The sequence below is a fragment of the Triturus cristatus genome, chromosome 4_1 (genome assembly GCF_964204655.1).
Source record: "Triturus cristatus chromosome 4_1, aTriCri1.1, whole genome shotgun sequence".
Lineage (NCBI taxonomy): Eukaryota > Metazoa > Chordata > Amphibia > Caudata > Salamandridae > Triturus > Triturus cristatus.
In genome coordinates, this window is record NC_140585.1 from 345,788,254 (window position 1) to 345,808,882 (window position 20,629).

Consider the following 20,629-nt stretch of genomic DNA (forward strand, 5'->3'; position numbering starts at 1 on the left):
TCTTTACCTGTACTCCACATTTCATCCATCACCCTTCTCCTGTCTTCCACCAAATTTACAAAAAGTCTTCTCAACCTCAGTAAGAGATCAAGTCAAATTGTACCTATGGGCATTAGCAGTATCTAACTTCACAATGGGCTTGAAAGAGCTCTCAGTAGTGTGCATTTTCTTAGCATTTGGATGGGGATTCAAATGTTTATACTTCGGAACCTCAGAAAGAACTAAATCATAATTAGAAAAATAGTACTAGAAGTGCCCTTATCCATATAAAAGACTAAGCATAGGTGAGGGGAATTTGGTGATGCGTGTTCCCCTCCACTGCAGAGAAAGGCAACTGTGTGCAGACATAACAGTCCTTAGCCTCCATGGTATCAATATATTCATGAAACAATTTAAAATAAGCATTTGACGAAAAATCTCCCTTTGATGAATCTACATTTAATGTCTTAAAATCAAAAGTGCGTAAACTACCATCAGTGGGAACAGAAATACTAAGAGTAGGTAGGCTTTGGTTTAGTTGGTTTGGAAGGGGTGGGCGATTAAAACCCTAAAAGCAGAACAGTTCATTCCTGCAGCAATAGCCACTAACTCACTAGGTACTATAAACCTACATTGTACTATGGTTACTAGTTTCCATGACTTCACTAAAAACGGACCGTTGGTAGAAAAAAGCAGCAACCGGATTTCTCTACATCCATTTACAAATGTAAAAACTAAGTTCGCAAAGTCATATAATTAATTTATTTAGAAAAGTCTATGTGAGTCTTCCCTAACCCTTCTTCTAAAATGACAGCCTTGCGTTCCTTCTACAACCTCGGGCATTAGGGAATCTTCTTAATTCTTTTGAGCAAAGTTCATTAGATTCTTTCTAGATGAAATAAATGTCAAAGTTCATTTGAAAAACCATATCCGCCACAACTGGGGTCTGTTGATTGTCAGCGGTAAAACAAGTTCAAAACTATGCTCCACAACAAATGTATACTCACAGAGGTGCACCCGATACCTCACTTTGCTGTTCAAATCACAAAACAACCTGTCGCTGTCATTGGTCACAAAATATTGACAAGGTATTCTGGCTGTCTTTGATCTCCTGACTGCAGGCTGTTCATCTTTACGGCCATTTATATCAGAAATTTCAATACCCTCTGGGACAGTATGTGGTATACGTTTCACAGGCAAATTTGGTCTCTCCCCCTCTTGCCTTCTGTGCCGATCGTCTCCAGCTCCAGTGCGGCTGATTACACCACTAGGTCCTTTGTCTAGATCGATGTCGGCTTCCGCCTGCACTATAGGCCAAGACTCTCTTTCTGTCTTGACTTCAGATACCGACACATCAAGTCCTTCCTCGGGCCAAGGGTGTGTGCTGCTGCAGATTTTTGGACTGCCACTGAACTTTGAGGCTCCCGCTTACTCTCTGTGGTCCACTCGGTTCCTTCTTGGTGCTCCCCATTTGTGGTCTGTACTTCAGGAAGAGGCCCGTTACATCATCAAGGTGACACTCCACTCTCTGAGTAGCAACAGCTTACAACCAATTGGGGAGACCCTCACATTTAATGACCGTGTTTGTTACGAGGATAATTTGGAAGGGCCCTCTCCAACATGTTTCCTGACACTTTTTCTGCAGTTCTTTCTAGGCTCTGCCATTTTGTAGATTGTATGGGTAAGGTGAGGGACTATAGTTTCTGTTCTTCAAGGTGAGGATATTTCTAGGCAGGGCCTGGCCATCAGTCTATCTCTGATATTGCTTTAGGAAATCTCTTGACAGTCTGGTGCAGAGATCTTGTGCTTCAATTTTCTCATGTTTTCGATGCCCCTGCTTGGAGCCTTCCCCATTGCTCTCTGCTGTGACAACCATCACTTTGTTCATGCAGTGTCTGAAGAGCACTGTGAAAATACCAGTTGAAAGAGAATCGACACAAACTGGTTCTGAAGCCTTAGATAGTGAGTCAATAACTGTCTGGAAAATATGTAGGATAACTAACAGAATATGAGAAACAAAAATATTGTGAACAGAATATCGTGTCACAAATATCGAGAAAGTATGTGCAATTAGGTAAGTATGGATTTACTATTCTTATCGCCACATCTACATACCATGAAGATATAAAGAATATGGTTCAGCACTCTATGTATGGTATATTAATCAGGTCCAAGTTTAAAGTGAAACCAACATAAGAACATATAGGCAAACTTAGAAGTTTTTTTGCAGTCACATGAAGATCCATTGTGAAATAGAAAATGGTAGTCTTTTTTCATGAACTTCTTCACAATTAATTTGAACATGATACCATTTTTGCTGTAGCCAAAGATATATATATTGTCAAAGTGTATATATGTGGAGTTATATATAGTAAAACTTTGCTTACCTTTTGAGACTTACCTTCACAAAAATTTTACCTTGATTTTTTTGACGCAATAATTTGTCCACATGATATTTTTTATCCAATATTTTGTCTGAACACCGAATTTGTACAAAAGTCGGATCCAAACCACTGACTTTTTTCAAGTCTTAAGTTCTTTTTGACCAAGGAAGCGAGCTTTCCGCCCCTTACTCAAAGTGTTGCTGTGCAACCAGGGTTGAGGCTTACCTAACATCCAGCCTCTCAGAGGTGCGGGCTAAATTACCTGAAGATTGCACTTGCTGCTGAGGGACTTATGGTCTACCTGAAGTGGATAGAATCCTACCTGTCTGCTGGGAAAGGGAAAGATCATGCCTGTCCCTGCAGAAGGAGAGACAGTACAGGCGGAGAAACCCAGCATGGTCCTGGTGTGCAGTGGACCCAAACAAAGCTGACTCCTCTAAAAAGTGAATTCAAGAGCAACCCATGATGTGAGGGCATTTCCAGTCTGCGTGTTTTCTGAGTATGCCACATTTATTACTTTTGCAAAGTAAGTACCACAGTCATTCCTAGGAGTCTACTGAGGGCTCAAAAGACTGGCGTCTCCCATATAACGGAGGGTAATGTCTCATTGCTGCTGAAGCGGGAGGTTCTGAATGGCCCAGAGACCAACTGCCGAATACCAAGGCTGCATGGCCGTGATTCCTCCTTTTGCATCCACTGCCAGACTCTTCCTGACCCTTTATCTCACTCTTACATGTTCATGCTTTCTCTCTTTGTCACAGCTTATTTCCCCTTGTGCATTTTCTCTCTTGCGTAGATCAGAGTGTTTTGAGGAAAAATAAATGCCATTCCCCAAAAATGAGTGACGGATGGTCAGACACGCTAAAAATAAGCACCAAGTGTACTGTTGGGCCCAATTTGGTTTACAACAGTGTATTACATAGTCATTGAATTGTGTAGAATGGAGTTCTGTCGTGAGATTGAATGTACTTTCTTCTTACATAAAGATGAGCACTGAGCTGGACTATACATTTTGTGGCTGTTGGTTTGAGCACTTGTTCCATACACTACGTCCCAGTGAAGCCTCTGACTGCTTGCCCTCTCTATTGTGAAGGTCAAGTGAGGAAAGGGTTGTACTAGTCCTGCTTTGCAGAACCATGGTAGGAAGAGCCTTAGGAGACCAGTGCCTAGAGAACCTCAACCAGCACAGGTGGCTCCCAAAATCCCTTGTCTGTCCTGTGTCTTTCTCAACAATGCTATAGTACATTATGAAATGCATTCATTTTTGTTTACAGTCTGTACCGTTCTTCACCATGAATAAGGAGTGTATATGTTCTGACTCTGTATTCCATAATCTGTCTCTCATGGACCGAAGAGCTCTCAAGTTGTTGAATTTTGCTCTTTTCTATCTCCTTATCTCTCTGTCCCCCCATCTTTTTTCTCCTCCCCAGTCTCTTCATATGATTGAAGGCTGCACAGTACATCCTGCATTTATTAAAAAAAATTGTACAATGGTATTTCACGTGTAAATGCTAGATATGTTTCTTGATGTCATAATGTATTTGTACGTTCTTTAACGAGAACTCCACTGATATTCGCTGTAACATGCAAAATGTGCTGTCAATAAAACATTAAAAAAATAAAATTTTGTTTACAGTCTGAAAGTATAGTTTAACTGCGGATATGTTTACATTTGAAGGCACATCTGTAATTGGGGTATTCTAATTGGGTGTGGAATAACAGCAGGGGGAACTAAATTTTGTGCGTTTGTTTTTTGTTTAAAGGTATGTTGTTTTGTATTTCCTTTAGGCTGCTGAAACTTTTGGTAGTGGAGATGGCGAAACGCAAAGTGTATCCCCTGCTATTCCATGGGCAGCATTTCCAGCAGGTATTTCAAGTTATGTGTTTGTTAGTATTTGTTTATATTGTATATCCTTGTGTCTTAGGTTTGAATATTGTGGTTTGACTGCATTGCTTAAAATTGTTGAGTGAGAAAGCACACCTCTGTGTTACTTTTACGCTTAATCTGCAAGATCGAGTTCATCAACTACTAAAATAATCCCAGAGATATTGTAAGGTTACATTAAATGTCCGCAGCAAGACCTATGCGGTGTGGTAGAAGCTATCTCTCCTACACAAACTAAGACCATACGTGCCTGAGACCGACTTTAAAAGCACAGCGAGTGTTTTGTAAGTGTGGGAGTTGTTGGCAGAGTACCACTACACGGAATTCTGTGGAATTGAACATAAACTCAGTTAACTCACTTCCGCAATTCCGTTCCTCTCATCCCAATTAATAATACAGAAACCTCACATACCCTTTATAAAACAACAAGTAACTCTATCTTTACATGCAAAAATGCATATAGTTATCTCACAAAAGTGAAAATAGAAATACAGCAAGCAGGGAGAGAGGTGATGATTTTGGTGTCCTCCCTAACCTAGGGAGAGAACCTAGCAGATACCTTGAACACAAAAAACATATCATGCTGAACGATTTGGTGGTGGTCCCATCCTCCTAGGAACACCCCAAGCACAGTTATGGGCAAAAATACAATCCCAACCAAAGGCCCTGCAAAGCATTATAGGACAAGATTCTAGAGTGAAGTGAATATTATAGTATCCAATATCAAAACATTCCTCAAGGTGTAGGCTCTCCCCCTCAGCTGAGAGCTAATAATACTAATCTAAAAGAGCAATTACCTGTCTCATGTGGTCTGTTGTGTCTCTTCCAGGGATGAAGCCATGCTGAAACTTGGATACCAAAGGGATGATAAGTGTTCCTAATCAACAAGCCATCATTTTTGAATAAATCTTGCTATCCGCATTAATAAGCGAGCTAGGCCTATATGACAATGGATACAGCTCAGGTTTGCCTTTTTTAAAAAAAACAATTATTGTGGTTTGGCAACAAGAATCGGGGGCCGAACCACGTTCAGCAGAGAGAAATAATACCATAAGTTCTGAGCGGAGTACCTGTCGGAACGTCTTAAAGAATTCGAGGGGAATACCGTCCGGACCTACAGCTTTTCCTGTAGCTAAAGACAATATTGCTCTTTCCACCTCTTCCCAGGTTATATCTGCAGCCAATGTCTCATTCTGATCTTGTGTAACCTTATTTGTTTCGATTCCAGATCTAAATTCCTGCAACGTATCCTCTACCTCTGTTGTCTCTTCTTCTGTGTATAGGTGAGAATAAGATCTACAAAACACATCCAGAACTTCCTCTGGGGAGTCCTGAATCCTATCAAGATGGTCTTGAATTTTATGAATTTTATTGGCTACTTCCCTCTGCTGCAATCCCTTCGCTAAGATCCTGCCAGTGTTTTACCCAACTTCATATACTTGAGTCCTATAAACAGCCATTTTAGCTGCTATCTTCATAGCGAAATGTTGATAGATTTTCATTTTTAAAATTGCAATAGATTTTAAAGTTTCCTCACTATTATGTTGCCTTATTATTTCCCCCATAAGATTCATTTCTAATGTTCCTAACTGACAGGTCCATTTCTTAGTTTCACCCAGAATTTTCCGTTGTTTGGCTATAGAATAGCTGAGAGTTTCCCCCCGGACCCCAGCCTTAAAGGCATCCCATACAATGGAGTCAGAGTCTGTACCCCGATTATTTTGGAAGAATTCTTTAATCCACTTCACCATATAAGTACAATATTCAGAATCCAACAACAGTTTACATTCAAATGTCCATACCTTTGGCTGCATCATAGCCCTTATATCTAATTCTAATACTACTGGGTTATGATCTGATATGATCCTGGGTGTGATCTCCATTTTGATATCCCGCACTTTTTCTATGGGAATAAAAAAATAATCCAGGATTGCTGTGTAGGCGGGACTACGGATTCCTATATTGGCGCCGTACGGAGCTCTCTACGAACTCTCCTTCTGCTACCATGGCTCCAGAAAACATCAACAAGGGCGGGGGCCTCCGGTAGTTGCAACTACTGCTGCGGGGAGCCCACCGAAGGCTCCTCTTGGAAGAGGCGGAGACGGCGGAACACGCCACTGCACTAACGGCTCCTCTCCGGGTACGGTAATGAAGGGAGGTAGCATTACCCGGAAACCTCAAACGGTTCCCAGGCTGTTTAAAAAGCAAACGGGAAAAGGTAAGCAACCGGTGGAAGCCGAACCGCTAGATACTATTTCTGTGACTGATTGTAGCGCTAAAGCAATGATACATTCGAGTATACTGTAGTACTCAAACAGAAAACTTTAGCAAACTCCCCCCTCCACGTAACAGGCCTAAGAATTTCTGGGCGTTGTATAAAACATACATGGCCACACAGGAAGGGAGTGCTGCATCTACAGAGGAGGCACGCCAAGAACTGCCGGTAGCCAGTCATGGGTATTAGGTCCGAGGAGTTGTGATATAGTTACCACAAGGGGATAAGGGAATAGCATGCAGCCACATTGGGCAAAGTGCCCTCCGGCTTACAGCGGGGAGTCCACGTTGCTGTATACTGCACCATATATATACAGGGGCCCAAGGGGAGGTATTGACCGACAGTGCACGATTCGGGAATATCACCTGCTTGCTAACTGTTTTGCACCGTATTGATATGTAGCTCAGGGATGTGGAATTCCTATAGCCCAATGCCCGAGACATATTGTTTGGGGTCAAGGGCAACAAGTTTAAATGTCTATTTTGTCCTTGGGACAAGTAGGCCCAACCCCCTACAGCACAAACCCTTTAGCTGCCAGTTTACAGTACCACATTATAGATCAAGGAAGGGCATTGTCTACAGTTAAGGTCATATGTGTTTCCATGTGTTAACACTGTTCAAACATGTAATTATGGTTCATTAATGCAAAGCCTTTATTATTAGGGTGAGCACTAAAAGTAAATGTTGTCAGCTCTGCCTGCACTACTGACGATGGTTTCAGTATAAACATGTACACAAGTTTTCAAAGTTTAGTAATATGAGGCTATGTATAATGCTCTCTGATATATGCAAATATTTGCAGAAGCTTGAAAGCAACAGTGAGGATTCTTTGCTTTCAAAACAAAATGTTCACAAAAAAATGCAAGTAGGAAAAAAATATTTTGCTTAACTACTGTAAGATTTTGGGTACCGTATCTTTGCAGCATCATTTAGTAACATGTTGATGTATGCTTGTATTTCCCAAAAATATTCATAATGGAAAATCGGTGTAACCACTTAAAATATGATTGTGGGAAACAAAAATAAACAAGCATTGGCAAAGCCAGTAGTTCCGAAATTGGTGGTCAGTCTTTTGGTTTTGTCAATGCGTGACTTGTTTAGGCATGGTTTTTGTAAAACCTTATCTGTGTGGGAGCTGCAGGGCCTTCGCCATTCTAAAAAGCATTGGCAAAAGCAAAAAACGGTTGATCTCAAAAAGCACACATTGCCACAGCAGTTCCAGGAATTGAACAAAACTATTGTATGTGCCAGCATGCTCCTTGTAATAGAGCAGAATACTGTCACTCACAGTGAAGCCAGCTGATAGACCGAGCGAAGGAGAGAGAAAGACATAATTTTACTAAACACAAACCCCAGGCCTAATTTTTTAAGAAAGTCTCCAAAGTGCATCCATGGTTTATATCCTTGCATTAAGTGCATATATACAGCCTCCGTGAATTCACAAGAATTTACAGAAGTAGGCCAAGAAAAAGTACTCCTGGAAAATATTTGTGAACTGCATTTTAGCATGAGCAAATGTGCATGTGTAGATTTGCTCATGTGAAAATCTGAATGTTTCAAGTTCACTTTTCCTCCCACCACTTTTTTCCCAACCCTGAAGAAGTTTTACGTCTGCCACTGCCAGGAGTAAATTTCCAACCTTTTTCAGTATGGGAAAAGATTAGAAAAGAGTTGGTGAAAACCCTTAAAACCCTTAAAACATGCAAGTTAGTAGGTTTGCACAGACTCAAAAGGGCATTCAAACCCTTGAACTATTGCTTACCACTACCTTCAGCCCCAGTATGTAGACCTGCAGAAACATAGCAACATAAGGGAATTGCTAGTATTCAAACCCTACTATGGTACAAGCCCTAGCATAATTAGAGAGGCTTTATCAGAACTCTTGCATAATGAGATTGTTGCCGTAATTTATCGCCACATTACATGGCACAAAAGGAACAGGTGGAGTTTGTTACAGGACAAGTAGATATATGAAGCAACCTGCCCGATGGACAAGTAGATATTTATTAAATTCCACATCCCTGGTAGCTACTAGACCTATATGTCAGTGGTAACGTCCTGTGAAAGAAGTTGTGTCCTTTGTATATTGCACTTTCCTTAATAAAGGTTTAAAAAAAATAATCCTAACCAACCTCACACGAGCGGTGATAAACATCAGAAGAAAAATTAAAAAGTGAACATAACATATAATAAAGCTTATTCAAAAGCTTCATTTTCAAGCCTTTATAAAGTGCAACGTGCATAGTGCAAAATGTGAAGTTCAAAAGATGCATAATACATTTTGGTCGAGCATTCAAGACTTCTTGTATATGCTTTAGTATATACTTATATGTGTGTGTACTTTGTGGGTTCTGGAGATCAGCCCTAGGATTTGTCTGCTTCCGCTTAGGGACTTTTTTTTCTGTTTAATTGCCTCTATTATCTGTCTTGATAGAAAATGACCAGTAGAGGTAAGTAAAATACGAGAATTGCTTTCTTCTGTGGACTTTCTTTTTTTAATTTTTCTGGCAACTGCCTCTATTTAACTTTCTTGATAGAAAACGACCAGCAGAGGTCAGTAAAATACCAGAATCACTTTAGCATTCTCTAGATTCCAGTCCATAGAAATTGTCTTTCATGGGCACCGTAGACAATAATATTTTTTTCAAATCTTATATTTTCAGTAATATGACCACCGAAGGCCCTGATTTTATATTAAAAACAGAGCTTAGGACTATACTATTTCCCGCTGAAAGGCAATATTTCTCTCCATGTGTTCCCATACCTGGCGTGTCATGCAGTTTGGTGCTTACTTTCCCTCCATGTTAAAGAACAGTAGATGTTTCAGCACCCAGACTAATGTGTTGCATAGCTAAATACATAAAAGGTCCCAAAGGCGAGACCGATTGCTTTTCAAATGCTTGTTATAAATGCAACCTTAACGAGTAGCAGCATACATATACAAAATTAGAATATACCAGTCTAAGAAACATGACCAGAAAAACCCCTTCGGGCCCATTGCTTCAGAGCAATCCAGACGAGCGTTAACATTGAAGGCGTACTCCAACCTATGAGGAACCACAGCCCCCATGGTAATATAATGAAAGTCTGAAAGATTAAGTTCTTGTTACACTTAACCATTTAGAGAAAACACTGCATTAATTTTGAATGCCCACCAATAATACACCAAAGCCCTGATAGTCCTGCCCCATGGTACTAATACATATTTAAAAAGGGTCTAAAGAATTGATAAATCTTGTTACAGATCATTTTATTCAAAGGAAACAATGCAAATTTATGAGCCTCCAAAGCAAAATGTATGTTATATTTAATAAAGATAGGCCTTAAAAAGAATGGCGACGAACATTCAGTAACGCAGGACACACAATAAAGCATGGTTAAGGTCCTGAATTTGTAACTGGCACAGCTCACATCTGTCCTTTTTCAGGACTTGGGCCCAAATGCCAGTAATCACACGCAAAGGGAGAAGATCCAGTCTCAGCAATAGGATGAGCCTTCTGATCCCATGTTTGAAATTCCATATTAGGGAAGGCTGAGGTCTGTTCCAAGGGATCCTAATCCCAATCTGGCCAGTAGCAACTTTAATGCATGGATCCAAAGCTCCCTCGACCTAGTTCTCCCCAAGGAACCCATCCACATAAAAAACAGACCGAAAACGGCTCCATGGTTCCCCCCAAATTGAGGGACCTGAAGCAATCATGTCGAAGATTAGAGAGATGTTGGTGACAGAACTTCTCAGAGATTAGGAAAGCGGAATATAGGAAAGCAATCAGGCTATACAAATCAGAAATTAAAACTGCCCAAACTGTGTTCTATGAAGAAAAAATAAATACAGCTGCAAACTCACCTAAGGAGATCTTCGTATCGCGAAATCTCTTGTCACCCTTCCCCCAAAACCCCCGACAACAAAAGGAGCACTCACATGATGCAATGACCTGGCAGTTTTTTTCTATCAAAAAATCCAAAACATTTATTCATCCTTCCCTATCACAATACCCAAGTCCATGGCAATCGTAACAAGTAGTTCCATTCCCATTTCCAAATGCTCATTAGAGCAATTTTCCCCCCTAGATGACGACTCCCTGGATCTGGTCATCTCCAAAGTAACCTCAGGCTCTCCATTGGATCCTGCTCCCCCACAACAACTTACCTTGGTCATCAACTCTATTCGCCCAGTTATTCTTGATGTTCTGAATTCCTCGATCACCTCTGGTATGGTTCCTACAGCATGGAAATGCACGATGGTTAGGGCCCTCTTGAAGAAACCCAGTTTGGACCAGTCCAATTTAGCCAACTATCGCCCAATCTCCCTCCTCCCCTGGATGAGTAAGCTGATTGAGAAGCACATCAACACCATACTGGTTGATTATCTGGAATCCAACAACCTATTATGTGATTCTCAGACAGGCTTTCGTCCTCAGCATGGGACGGAAACGGCCCTGCTCGCGGTGATGGAGGAGGCGAGGAGATTGCTGGACTAGGGAGGAACTGCTGCAATCATCCTCCTGGACCTCAGTGCCGTGTTTGACACTGTTAACCATAACATCTTGGCCCTTCGACTTACAAGTATGGGAGTGTCAGGCACGGCACTGACCTGGTTCCAGTCTTTTCTTGGTGACCGCTTCTTCCAAGTCTTTGAGGGAGATGTGGTATCCTCCCGGCTACTTTTCAGCTGTGGGCACTGCCCTGAGCCCCACGCTTTTTAATATCTACATGAGGCCTTTGCCGGAGGTTGTCCATCCATTCGGCATTATGATCATCAACTATGCAGACGACACTCAGTTAGTGGTAGCACTAAATCACTCTGAGGGGTCGTCTAACACCCTAGGTCCTTGCCTAGAGGCGGTGGCCGAGTGGATGGAACTCTCCTGCCTCAGGCTCAACGGGGACAAAACGGAGGTCATGTTCCTGGGTAGTCCGTCATCTCCCGTCCCCACCCTTCGGTGGCCGGTCTGTTTGGGCCCTACTCCTCCTCCAAGGACACAGATCAAGAGCCTCGGCATGTGGCTTGATAGCTCTCTTGATTTTAACCACCAGGCCACAAAGCTCTCAGCCACCTGCTATGGACTGATGAGAATGTTGCGGAAAATCATCCCCCTCCTCCCCTTCCAAGCGAGAAGAATTATGGTACAGGCCCTTATACTTTCTTGCCTTGATTACCTCGGAGCTCCTCAATTCACTATTCACAAACTGCAAGTAATGCAAAACTGTGCAGCACGCCTGCTTTTCCAGACGCCACGGTGGCAGTCTGCAAATCCAGCACTGAGGAGTCTTCATTGGATTCCTATTCCAGCCAGGATACAGTTCAAAGCTATGTACCTGGCCCACGAAGCCATTTGGAAGACTGGTCCGGCTATTACTCATTCCTTGGTCACCCCTTATCCTCCTCACAGAACCCTGCGCTCCAGTTCTCTATATCTGGCCACCCCCAAGAAAATACGAAGATCGAGATGGGGTGGACACTCATTCTCTTTTAATGCCGCAAAAATATGGAACACTCTCCCTCTTATCCTACGAGAGAACAATAATCTTCTGGCTTTCCTGAAGCTCTTAAAAACCCATCTTTTCAAGACGGTTCCTTAATATCACAGCTTTTGCTTTTCTGTCCTTCTATCAATCAGCGCTGGGAGGCCTTAGGGTAGCTATGCGCTATACAAATTGAATTTTCATTTCCCTAGATTGCTCTCCTGCACAAGCTGATTACGCAGATTTGACTGGCATAGGACAATATCTCTGGACGAACTTATTATGGAAACAGAACCTTTTATTAAGCTCTTCTGAACGGATTGGGGCATGAAAGAATCTATATTCAGATAAATTCCAAAAATGTCATTAACTCTCTCAAAAGACCTGAAGAACGTGCTCTGTTCTTTCAGCAGGGAAAACATTTCAACCTTCAAGGCTGCCCATAAGTCTGGCCTCTCCACAAAGAAGTGAGTTTACCCACTTCAAGACAGCAGCCAGAGAAAAGGCGTATGAAGATAATAAGCCAAACTCCAGGCACATAGCATGGGGGGACTGCAAGTGTATTCCACCAGCATCCCAGAGGTCTGTTTTACTCAGTTATGCTCAGGTCGTAATCATAATCCACAAGTCAGTATGCTGCTACTACTAACGGCCACTACATGACCACCATCTTGCTTCTTCCGCTCTCTGTGTAATGTGTTTCATGTGAAGTACTTTCCCTATCGTTGCACAGACTGTCTGAAGTGGGAATAGTAAATTTAACCCCTCCGAAGTCCAACTCTTTCCCTACTGTTGCAAAGACTGGAGTGGGACTAGTAAATCTTACCTCTCCGTAGTCCAACACTGTCACTACTGTTGCAGAGACTGAACTGAGAATAACAAATGTTACCCCTCCAGAGTGGGAATAGTGTATCAATACTTTTCTCGATATTGTTTATAAATATACCTATTATTATTAAACAAAAAATGTCAATGTATTTTTGGGGATTTTATAGTTTTTTTATATATTCAATTAATTTAATATTTTATTTAGTGTTTTGCAGTTGATTTAATATTTTTATGTTTTATAAATATATATGTATATATGCTTTTTATAGAGGTACAGTTAAAGAAAATAGCTTATAGCGTTACATGTGTGTGTGTGTGTGTGTGTATATATATATATTCACTGAAAAAACCATAGGTTTCACACACGTTATAGTTAGGAATTAGCATTTAAAAAACCTTGCAAATTCACTGAAAAAACCATAGGTTTCACACATGTTATAGTTAGCGGAAATTTTACTGATAAAAAACCAGTGAAATTCCCCCGTTATAGTTAGTGCAGGCAACTATAACTCACGCGACCGCAATCCTCTGCTGATGCTAATACTGTATTTAGACACTTATTTGCCCATGTCTTCTTCCATACATTTTTAGCTATACATATATTACAAATATTTTTTTTTCATAAAGACACATATGTCATCAGCAGAAGATTGCGGTCGCGTGAGTTATAGTTGCCTGCACTAACTATAACGGGGGAATTTCACTGGTTTTTTATCAGTAAAATTTCCGCTAACTATAACATGTGTGAAACCTATGGTTTTTTCAGTGAATTTGCAAGGTTTTTTAAATGCTAATTCCTAACTATAACGTGTGTGAAACCTATGGTTTTTTCAGTGAATTTGTACGGTTTTTTAAATGCTAAGTTACTTTACGCCATTCGTGCCGTGCGCGCCCACTTAACGCAGTTCGTTCCGTGCGCGCACCGTGCGCGCACAGTAAGCACGCGGTGCGCTTCGCGCACCGCGCGCCCACTTTACGCAGTTAGTGCCGTGCACGCACGGTGGGCACGCGGTGCGCTACGCGCACCGCGTGCCCACGTTACGCTAGATGGGCCATGTACGCACGATGCGCTTCGCGCACCGTGCGCACATGGAGGACATATGATGCACTTCGTTTTTAAAGGTAATATTTTAATTTTTCGTAATTTTTATAAGCCATGCACAAATGGTGCCCTTCGGGCACCATTGGCACACGGGGTGGAGAGAGTGTGGATAATTTTTTCTTTTATTATTTTTGTTTAAAATATTGTGGTTTTTCTCATCTCTAATAAGCCCTGTACATTTTGTGGCATGCGGCCACAAAAAGTACAGGGGGTGGGGAGAGTGTGGATAGTGTTTTTTTTTTATATTTTTTACCGTACGCGTACGGTAAGCGTAATCGGCAAAATTAGCTAAAAATTAAAAATTCAATTTTTGCCATTGGGGGGTCTTTGGGGATTCCCTCGACATTGCTATGTGTGTGGGAGCTGTCTAAACAGCCCCTTTACATGTTTTTTGGTTTTATTTAACAACCAAGCTCTCAGTGCGAGAGAGAAAATGGCGGCCGCCGCTTCCTGGTTTCGGCCGATTCGAATGTTTACTATGATCTAAGAGCCAATCAGAATCGCGCTCGCGCACGCCACCGTACGCGTACGGTAAGCTTACGGTAAGCGTACCGTAAGCGTACCGTAAGCTGGCTCAGATATATATATTGATTTAAAGGCTATTTTCTCAGAATCTACTGAACAGATTTACACCAAACCTACAAAAGGCACTTCCTTGACCTGAGGACTACCTCTCTGCCAAATTTCTAGTAATTCTGTTCAGCCGTTCGGGCTGTAGCCCTGTCTAAAGGTCCTATGGAAAAATGCATGGGAAAAACGCGTTTTGGGACCCCCTTTTATCTCAGCCCCCGCTTGACGAATCCCCCCGAGACTTTCAGGGTAGGAGCTGAGCGTAGCGCCCCACCTATTTTGAAAAATTCGCGAGGATTCGTCGACCGGCGCCAAAGTTATTCAAAATAGAATGTTGAGGTTTTCCTATGGAAAAGGGGTCCTAACTATAACTACCTACTGGCGACCGCCAGTAGGTAATATATATATATATATATATATAGTTCCACAATGCGCCGAAGCATTCCATGCACTCCTTCCAATAGAAAGCACGATCACGATCTCAGGGCTTCAAAGTGATTTATTATACAAAAACCAAGCCATACATGGCCAAATCGTTTCGGCGTGAACCGCCTTGCTCACGGGTAAATTCCACCTTTTACCGTTCAGATTTTATAATCTGAACGGTATATACACAGTTTGAACGGTATATACACAGTTTTTATATAAGCATATATAGTATAAAATATTTAAATCGATTTTAATTACATTATATTTATGTTATATATTCTAATATGTACTATTTACTATTTTCAACTATATATATATTAAAAAGCCAATTTTTATGTACTTACCATTATAAGTATAGGGAAACTATTTTTTCAATTGATATTTTTAACTCAATATTTTTGTATCACAATATTGTTGATTTTTGATTTTGTGTCTGTGATCACCCTTCAACTTCTCCCCATCACTCAATCAATCAATCAGGGTTTTGTAGAGCGCAACACTCACCTGTTAGGGTCTTACGGCGCTGAGGGGTGAGTGTGAGCAGCCCCGTTGGGGTTATTCGCAGAGCCAGGTCTTGAGGCCATCACTCCCATTCTTCGGATGACGCACCTGATCCTGGGTAGCCGGCGTCCGAAACTGGGCCCGCTCAGCGCTTCCCCAAATTTCCTGGAGCCAGAGCGAGCCCTCCAATCCCTGAAAGTTTTATAAAGCCATGAGCCTCATTTTTAGGTGGACAACCCCATTTGGAACACCTTAGGGTTCCACAGGTTTGGGAGGCTCTTCAACTGCAGCTCCGTTGGCAGGTTTGCCCTCTGCGCTAGTTGACCCCTTAGGATCCATTTGTGGATCCGGATCAGTGACTTTGTGACCTTCTCCGGGGACTGTCCAAGTGCCTCAGTTCCTGGTGCCGCCGAAACCTATTGGCAGCGGTGAACCTATTGTGATTCCTGACTCTGATACAGAGCCGGACTGGTGTCGCACGACGTTGGTTCCAGCACTGACCAGGCCCACACAGCCTATATTAAAGACAGAGCACTATTTCACAGAAGGGATCACTGTGGAACATGAATCGAGAGGATCTGGGGCTCCCTATTCCTACACTGACCCCTTAGCAAAGTCCTTGCTCCATGACAACTGGTGTGAGGACCTGGCTGATGCCAGTGGTCTGGATACCTCACCAGACACTGGCCTCTTCTCTACTCCCACAGTGGCTACTAAGGATGGGGCTTTTTTTTGGGCGGTGGTGGTCCCATGGGTAGCTGAGGTCCTGGACCTACAGCGGCACACAATTCAAGTCAAAACAAATGTTTTGATGGAGGTGCTTCAAGCAGGGGTCAGAACCCTTACCACCTTTCAACGAAGAACTCACTGATGTACTGCTTGGGCCTTGTCCAAGCCCTCCACAGGACTATCTCCTGTCGCCATCTACCCGTGCGCGGAGACCCGGCCTTCCTCATCCAGCATCCCACCCATGAGAGCCTGTTAGTCCAGGCCTCTGCATCTCAAATCCGTTCCGGTTTGCCCTACCACACCACCAGTGAGGAAATTCAAGAGGCTGTATACCTTAGGAAAGAGGATTTCTTCTTCTCCCAGTCTGTCACTGTGGTCCATGAACTCAGCATGCTTATTGGGCTGTTATTTCCATACTGAGGGATTCAGATAGTCAAGTGCTGCTATGGTCCCAGGTCATACTTTCCCAAGCTATTGCTGACGGACGAGATGCAGCAAAGTTCAGAAGTGAATTGGATACAACCAACTCACTGGGCTGATTCATTACTTCTTCAGTGGTACTTAGATGTCATGCCTCGTTGAGAAATACTAGCTTTTTGGGAGATGTCCAAGCCTCGATCATGAACATGCCCTTCTATGGAACTCGTCTCGTTGGAGATAGGGCAGATTCGGCTTTGAAGAGATTCAAGGACAGTAGGGCAACTGCTAGGTTGTTGGGGCTCTTCGTAGCCCCATGAAAGCCACATTCTGCCTCATGCCACTTGCCTAGGGGTGATCAGCAGTGTCCTTTCCCCCCTAGCCACCACGGCCTGGCGGCTCAGTCTTTTCATGCCCATGGATGCAGCTCCTACAAACATTGTAGGGCCTACAGTCAGAGGCCACCCCAGTAAGCTCCCCCCACCCGACAGTGGCACGTTGAAAGCCTCTTTAGCTTGGCCTCAGTACTGCTAGGCATTTGCTTGTCGACAGATTCGATGCCATCTTCAGCAATGAAGAAAGATTACAACAGACAAATGGGTGCTTCAGATTGTCCAACGGGTGTACGCCCTCTCGTTCCACAAAACTCTACCACAACTCCATCTGTCCCCACCTCGGCTGATAGAGGACCACCTTGCCCTCTTGCGACAGAGAGTACTGACCCTTCTGGCTAAAGGACCCATCACGAGGGTGCCAGAATCAGAAGTAGGTTGTGGTTGTTATTTCCTCCGCTTTCTGGTGCCAAAGAAGGATGGAGGTTCCGTCCTATCTTCGATCTGTCCCTTCTCAATCACTTATTGAAAAAGGAAAAATTCAAGATGACCACTGTGGCTTAGTTCTTAGCTGCCCTTGACCCTGGAGATTGGATGTTAGCATTGGACTTGCAAGATGCCTATTTCCAAATTCCTGTCCTGCCTGCCCACAGACGCTATTTTCAGTTCATGGTGGGCAGGAGCATTATCTGTTCCCTGTGCTCCATTTTGGCCTACTAGTGCCCCATTTGTATTCACCAAGGTGATGGCGGTGGTCGCTGCTCATCTGCAAAGGTCAGGGGGTTCCAGTCTTCCTCTACCTCAATGATTGTCTTTTGAAGGCGGACTCACCACAGCCAGTTGTCTCCCACCTCTAGATTACAGCGGACCTTCTGCACTTGCTAGGGTTCACCATCAATGTGCCAAAGTCACACCTGACTCCTTCTCAGATGCTCCCTTTCATCAGAGTTGTTCTGGATACAGTACAGTTTCAGGCTTATCCTCCCGAACAGCTTGAACAGGATATTTGGGCTATGATTCCGATGTTTCAGTCTCTGTCCTGGATTTTGGTGAGATTGACTCTGAGGCTGCTGGGTCTCATTGCCTCCTGCATCCTATTGGTAAACATGCCTTTTGGCATATGTGAGCTCTGTAGTGGGATTTGAAGAACCAATGGGCACAGTGGCAGGGAAATCTCTCTGACCTGGTCCAGATATCGGAGGGTACAGTAAAAGACCTGCAGTGATGGCTAGAGGACCATGATTGAGTCAATAGCAGACCTCTCTTTCTTCCTCACCCAGAGCGCACAATAGTGACAGGGGTGGCCACCTGGGAGAGGTAGAGTTCAGAGGACTCTGGTTTCTGGTGGAGAATCAGCTCCACATCATTCTGTTGGAACTAAGAGTGATCCATCTTGCATTGAACACCTTTCTTCCTTCCATCAAGGAAAGACTAGTTTAGGTGTTCAAGGGCAACACCACCACAATGTTTTATTGCAGCAATGCGTGCAGTGTAAAGTGGGGTCACAGATCCTATGCCAAGAGGCTCTATGTCTCTGGACATGGCTGGAATGTCAGTACATATTCCTGGTGGTTCAACATACGGCGGGCTCTCTGAATGTCCGAGCAGACAAACAAATTATTAGAGGCCTAGCAGATCACAAATGGCGTCTTCATCTAAAGGTGGTACAACGCCTCTTCCAAGATTGGGGAGAACCTTGGTTAGATCTGTTTGCCACTGCCGAAAACGTTCTATGTCAGTACTTCTGTGCACTGGAGCTTCCAAGGCGGCTCTCGCTTGGAGACTCCCTTCATTTTGACTGGAGCTCAGGACTCCTACATGCCTTTCCAACGATACCACTCCTGTCCAGAGTCCTCAAGAAGATCAGGAATGACCAGGCCCAAATTATCTTGGTTGCTCTGACTGGGCACAGAGAGTATGGTATCCTGAACTCCTGAGCATGAGCAGCCACTTTGGGGGATCTTCTTATTGCAGCAACTGGGCAGGGTACTACACCCCAATCTGTCCACTCTCCACCTTCATTCATGGTGATTGAGTGGTGACAGTTAAGGCTGGTTTGATCTGCTTCCAGAAGTATGTGTTGTCATTCTGATAGCCAACCACCTAAGCCTGCTGATGGGTCAAGTTTGTGGCATGTTGTACATATAAATCGATTGATCTTCTGTTTGCAACCTTGTGAATGAATGAATTATGTGACTTATAAAGCACACGAATGCCCGGAGGCATTTTGGTGCTATATAGTGACCTGGGTAGAGCTGATAAACGTAATTGAAAGAAATCACTGATTAAACAGCCAAAATTTGAGATTCCTCCTAAAAGCTGCGAGAGAGGATGCTGCTTTCAACTCCAAAGGGAGACAATTCCAGTTAAGGGCAGTGACTCTAAAGAAATCCCCCCCTTCCCTGTGGCTAGTTTTAAATGGGGCAACTTTCACAAGTCTGGCTGAGCTGGAGCGTAGCGTTCTACCTGGTATGTACCACACAAAATCTTCCTTAAAATAGGCCGGGGCTTTTCCATGGAGTGATTTATAGGCTAAACAGAGAGCCCTAAAGGTGATACGATGTTTTACCGGCAGCCAATGCAGTTGTTTGATACTTGCCCTAACTGATTAACACTTAGGAATTTATTTTTAAATAATTTTTTTTATTTAAAATTTTATTAGTGAAACATTTGTCATGTACTTATATCGTGATATACCGTCCATCATGTAAAGGAAAATAGCTCTGAATAAACAACCTTACAACCAGGTATCAAGAATTACAGGAAACTTTGTCGTGTCATTTCGAGTTCCACAGTTGGTGAAGTACATATTTCTCCCCGGTGGGCATTCCAGGCCCCCCACTTCTTATCCCACTTCTTTGGGCAACCTCTGGTTTGTAGACCTCTTCTTCAGCTACCATACATTTGTCCATTTCCGCCACCCAACCGATCAGCAACGACTTGTCTGGGACCCCCCATTTCATGGCTATGGCTCTTTTGACTAGGGTGTACCCCAGGGTGGTGAATTGTTCTATTTCCGTAAGGTCAGTCGGTTCTCAAATGTTCAGGAGCCCTAGTGGGGGTTTCAGCACAATTGATTTCCCCAGAGCGTCTTGCATCTTACCAGTAGCCCGCTCCCAGATGTATCGTACGTAGGGGCAGTCCCATCGAATGTGATAGAAGGTGGCTACACATTTACAGCCACGAAGGCATAGCGCATCCTGTCGAGTCCCTATCTTGGCCGATGTCACCCCTGTGAGGTACGTCCTATGTAGGATCTTCAGCTGAATCAGTTTGAAGCGTTGGTTGATAGCCGCGTCCCTGGGGGACATCAGAGCCGTTTGCCAGTCCTCATCGTCAAGTTGCCCTATGTCTGATTGCCATCTGTCTCTAAGAATAAGGAAGGGGTCCGGCAGGTTATTGCTTAATTTGCGATATGTAAGGGAGATGGCCTTGGCAAGGAGGGGTTCAGATAGAAGTCGGTCTTCCAGGGGGGACGAGTCGGGGACACTTGACATGTCTGGAAGGGCTGTGTGAAGTGCATGTCGGATTTGTAGGTATCGGAAGATTTCGCTGGGCGCCAGTTCGTATTTCACTTGTAGGTCTTTAAACTTGAGTAGTTTCCCCTTTTTAAGCAGGTCTCCAACCGTGGAGATCCCTATTGTGTCCCATTTATCGAACCTTGCTTGATAGCACAATAATCCCAGTTGTTGAGAAGACCATAGAGGTGTAGCTTTCGTTAATTTCCCTAAC

General features: G+C 43.3%; 1 protein-coding gene across 2 annotated transcripts in view; it reads left to right on the top strand.

The window, feature by feature from the left end:
• Positions 1-20,629, top strand: part of CCDC91 (coiled-coil domain containing 91) — a 1,604,885-nt gene that overhangs the window by 253,714 nt on the left and 1,330,542 nt on the right. For both annotated transcript variants that reach the window (XM_085652331.1, XM_085652332.1), the window contains exon 3: positions 4,152-4,230. In XM_085652331.1, coding sequence (XP_085508457.1) covers positions 4,152-4,230 — 79 coding nt within the window. The remainder of the gene's footprint in view (positions 1-4,151; positions 4,231-20,629) is intronic.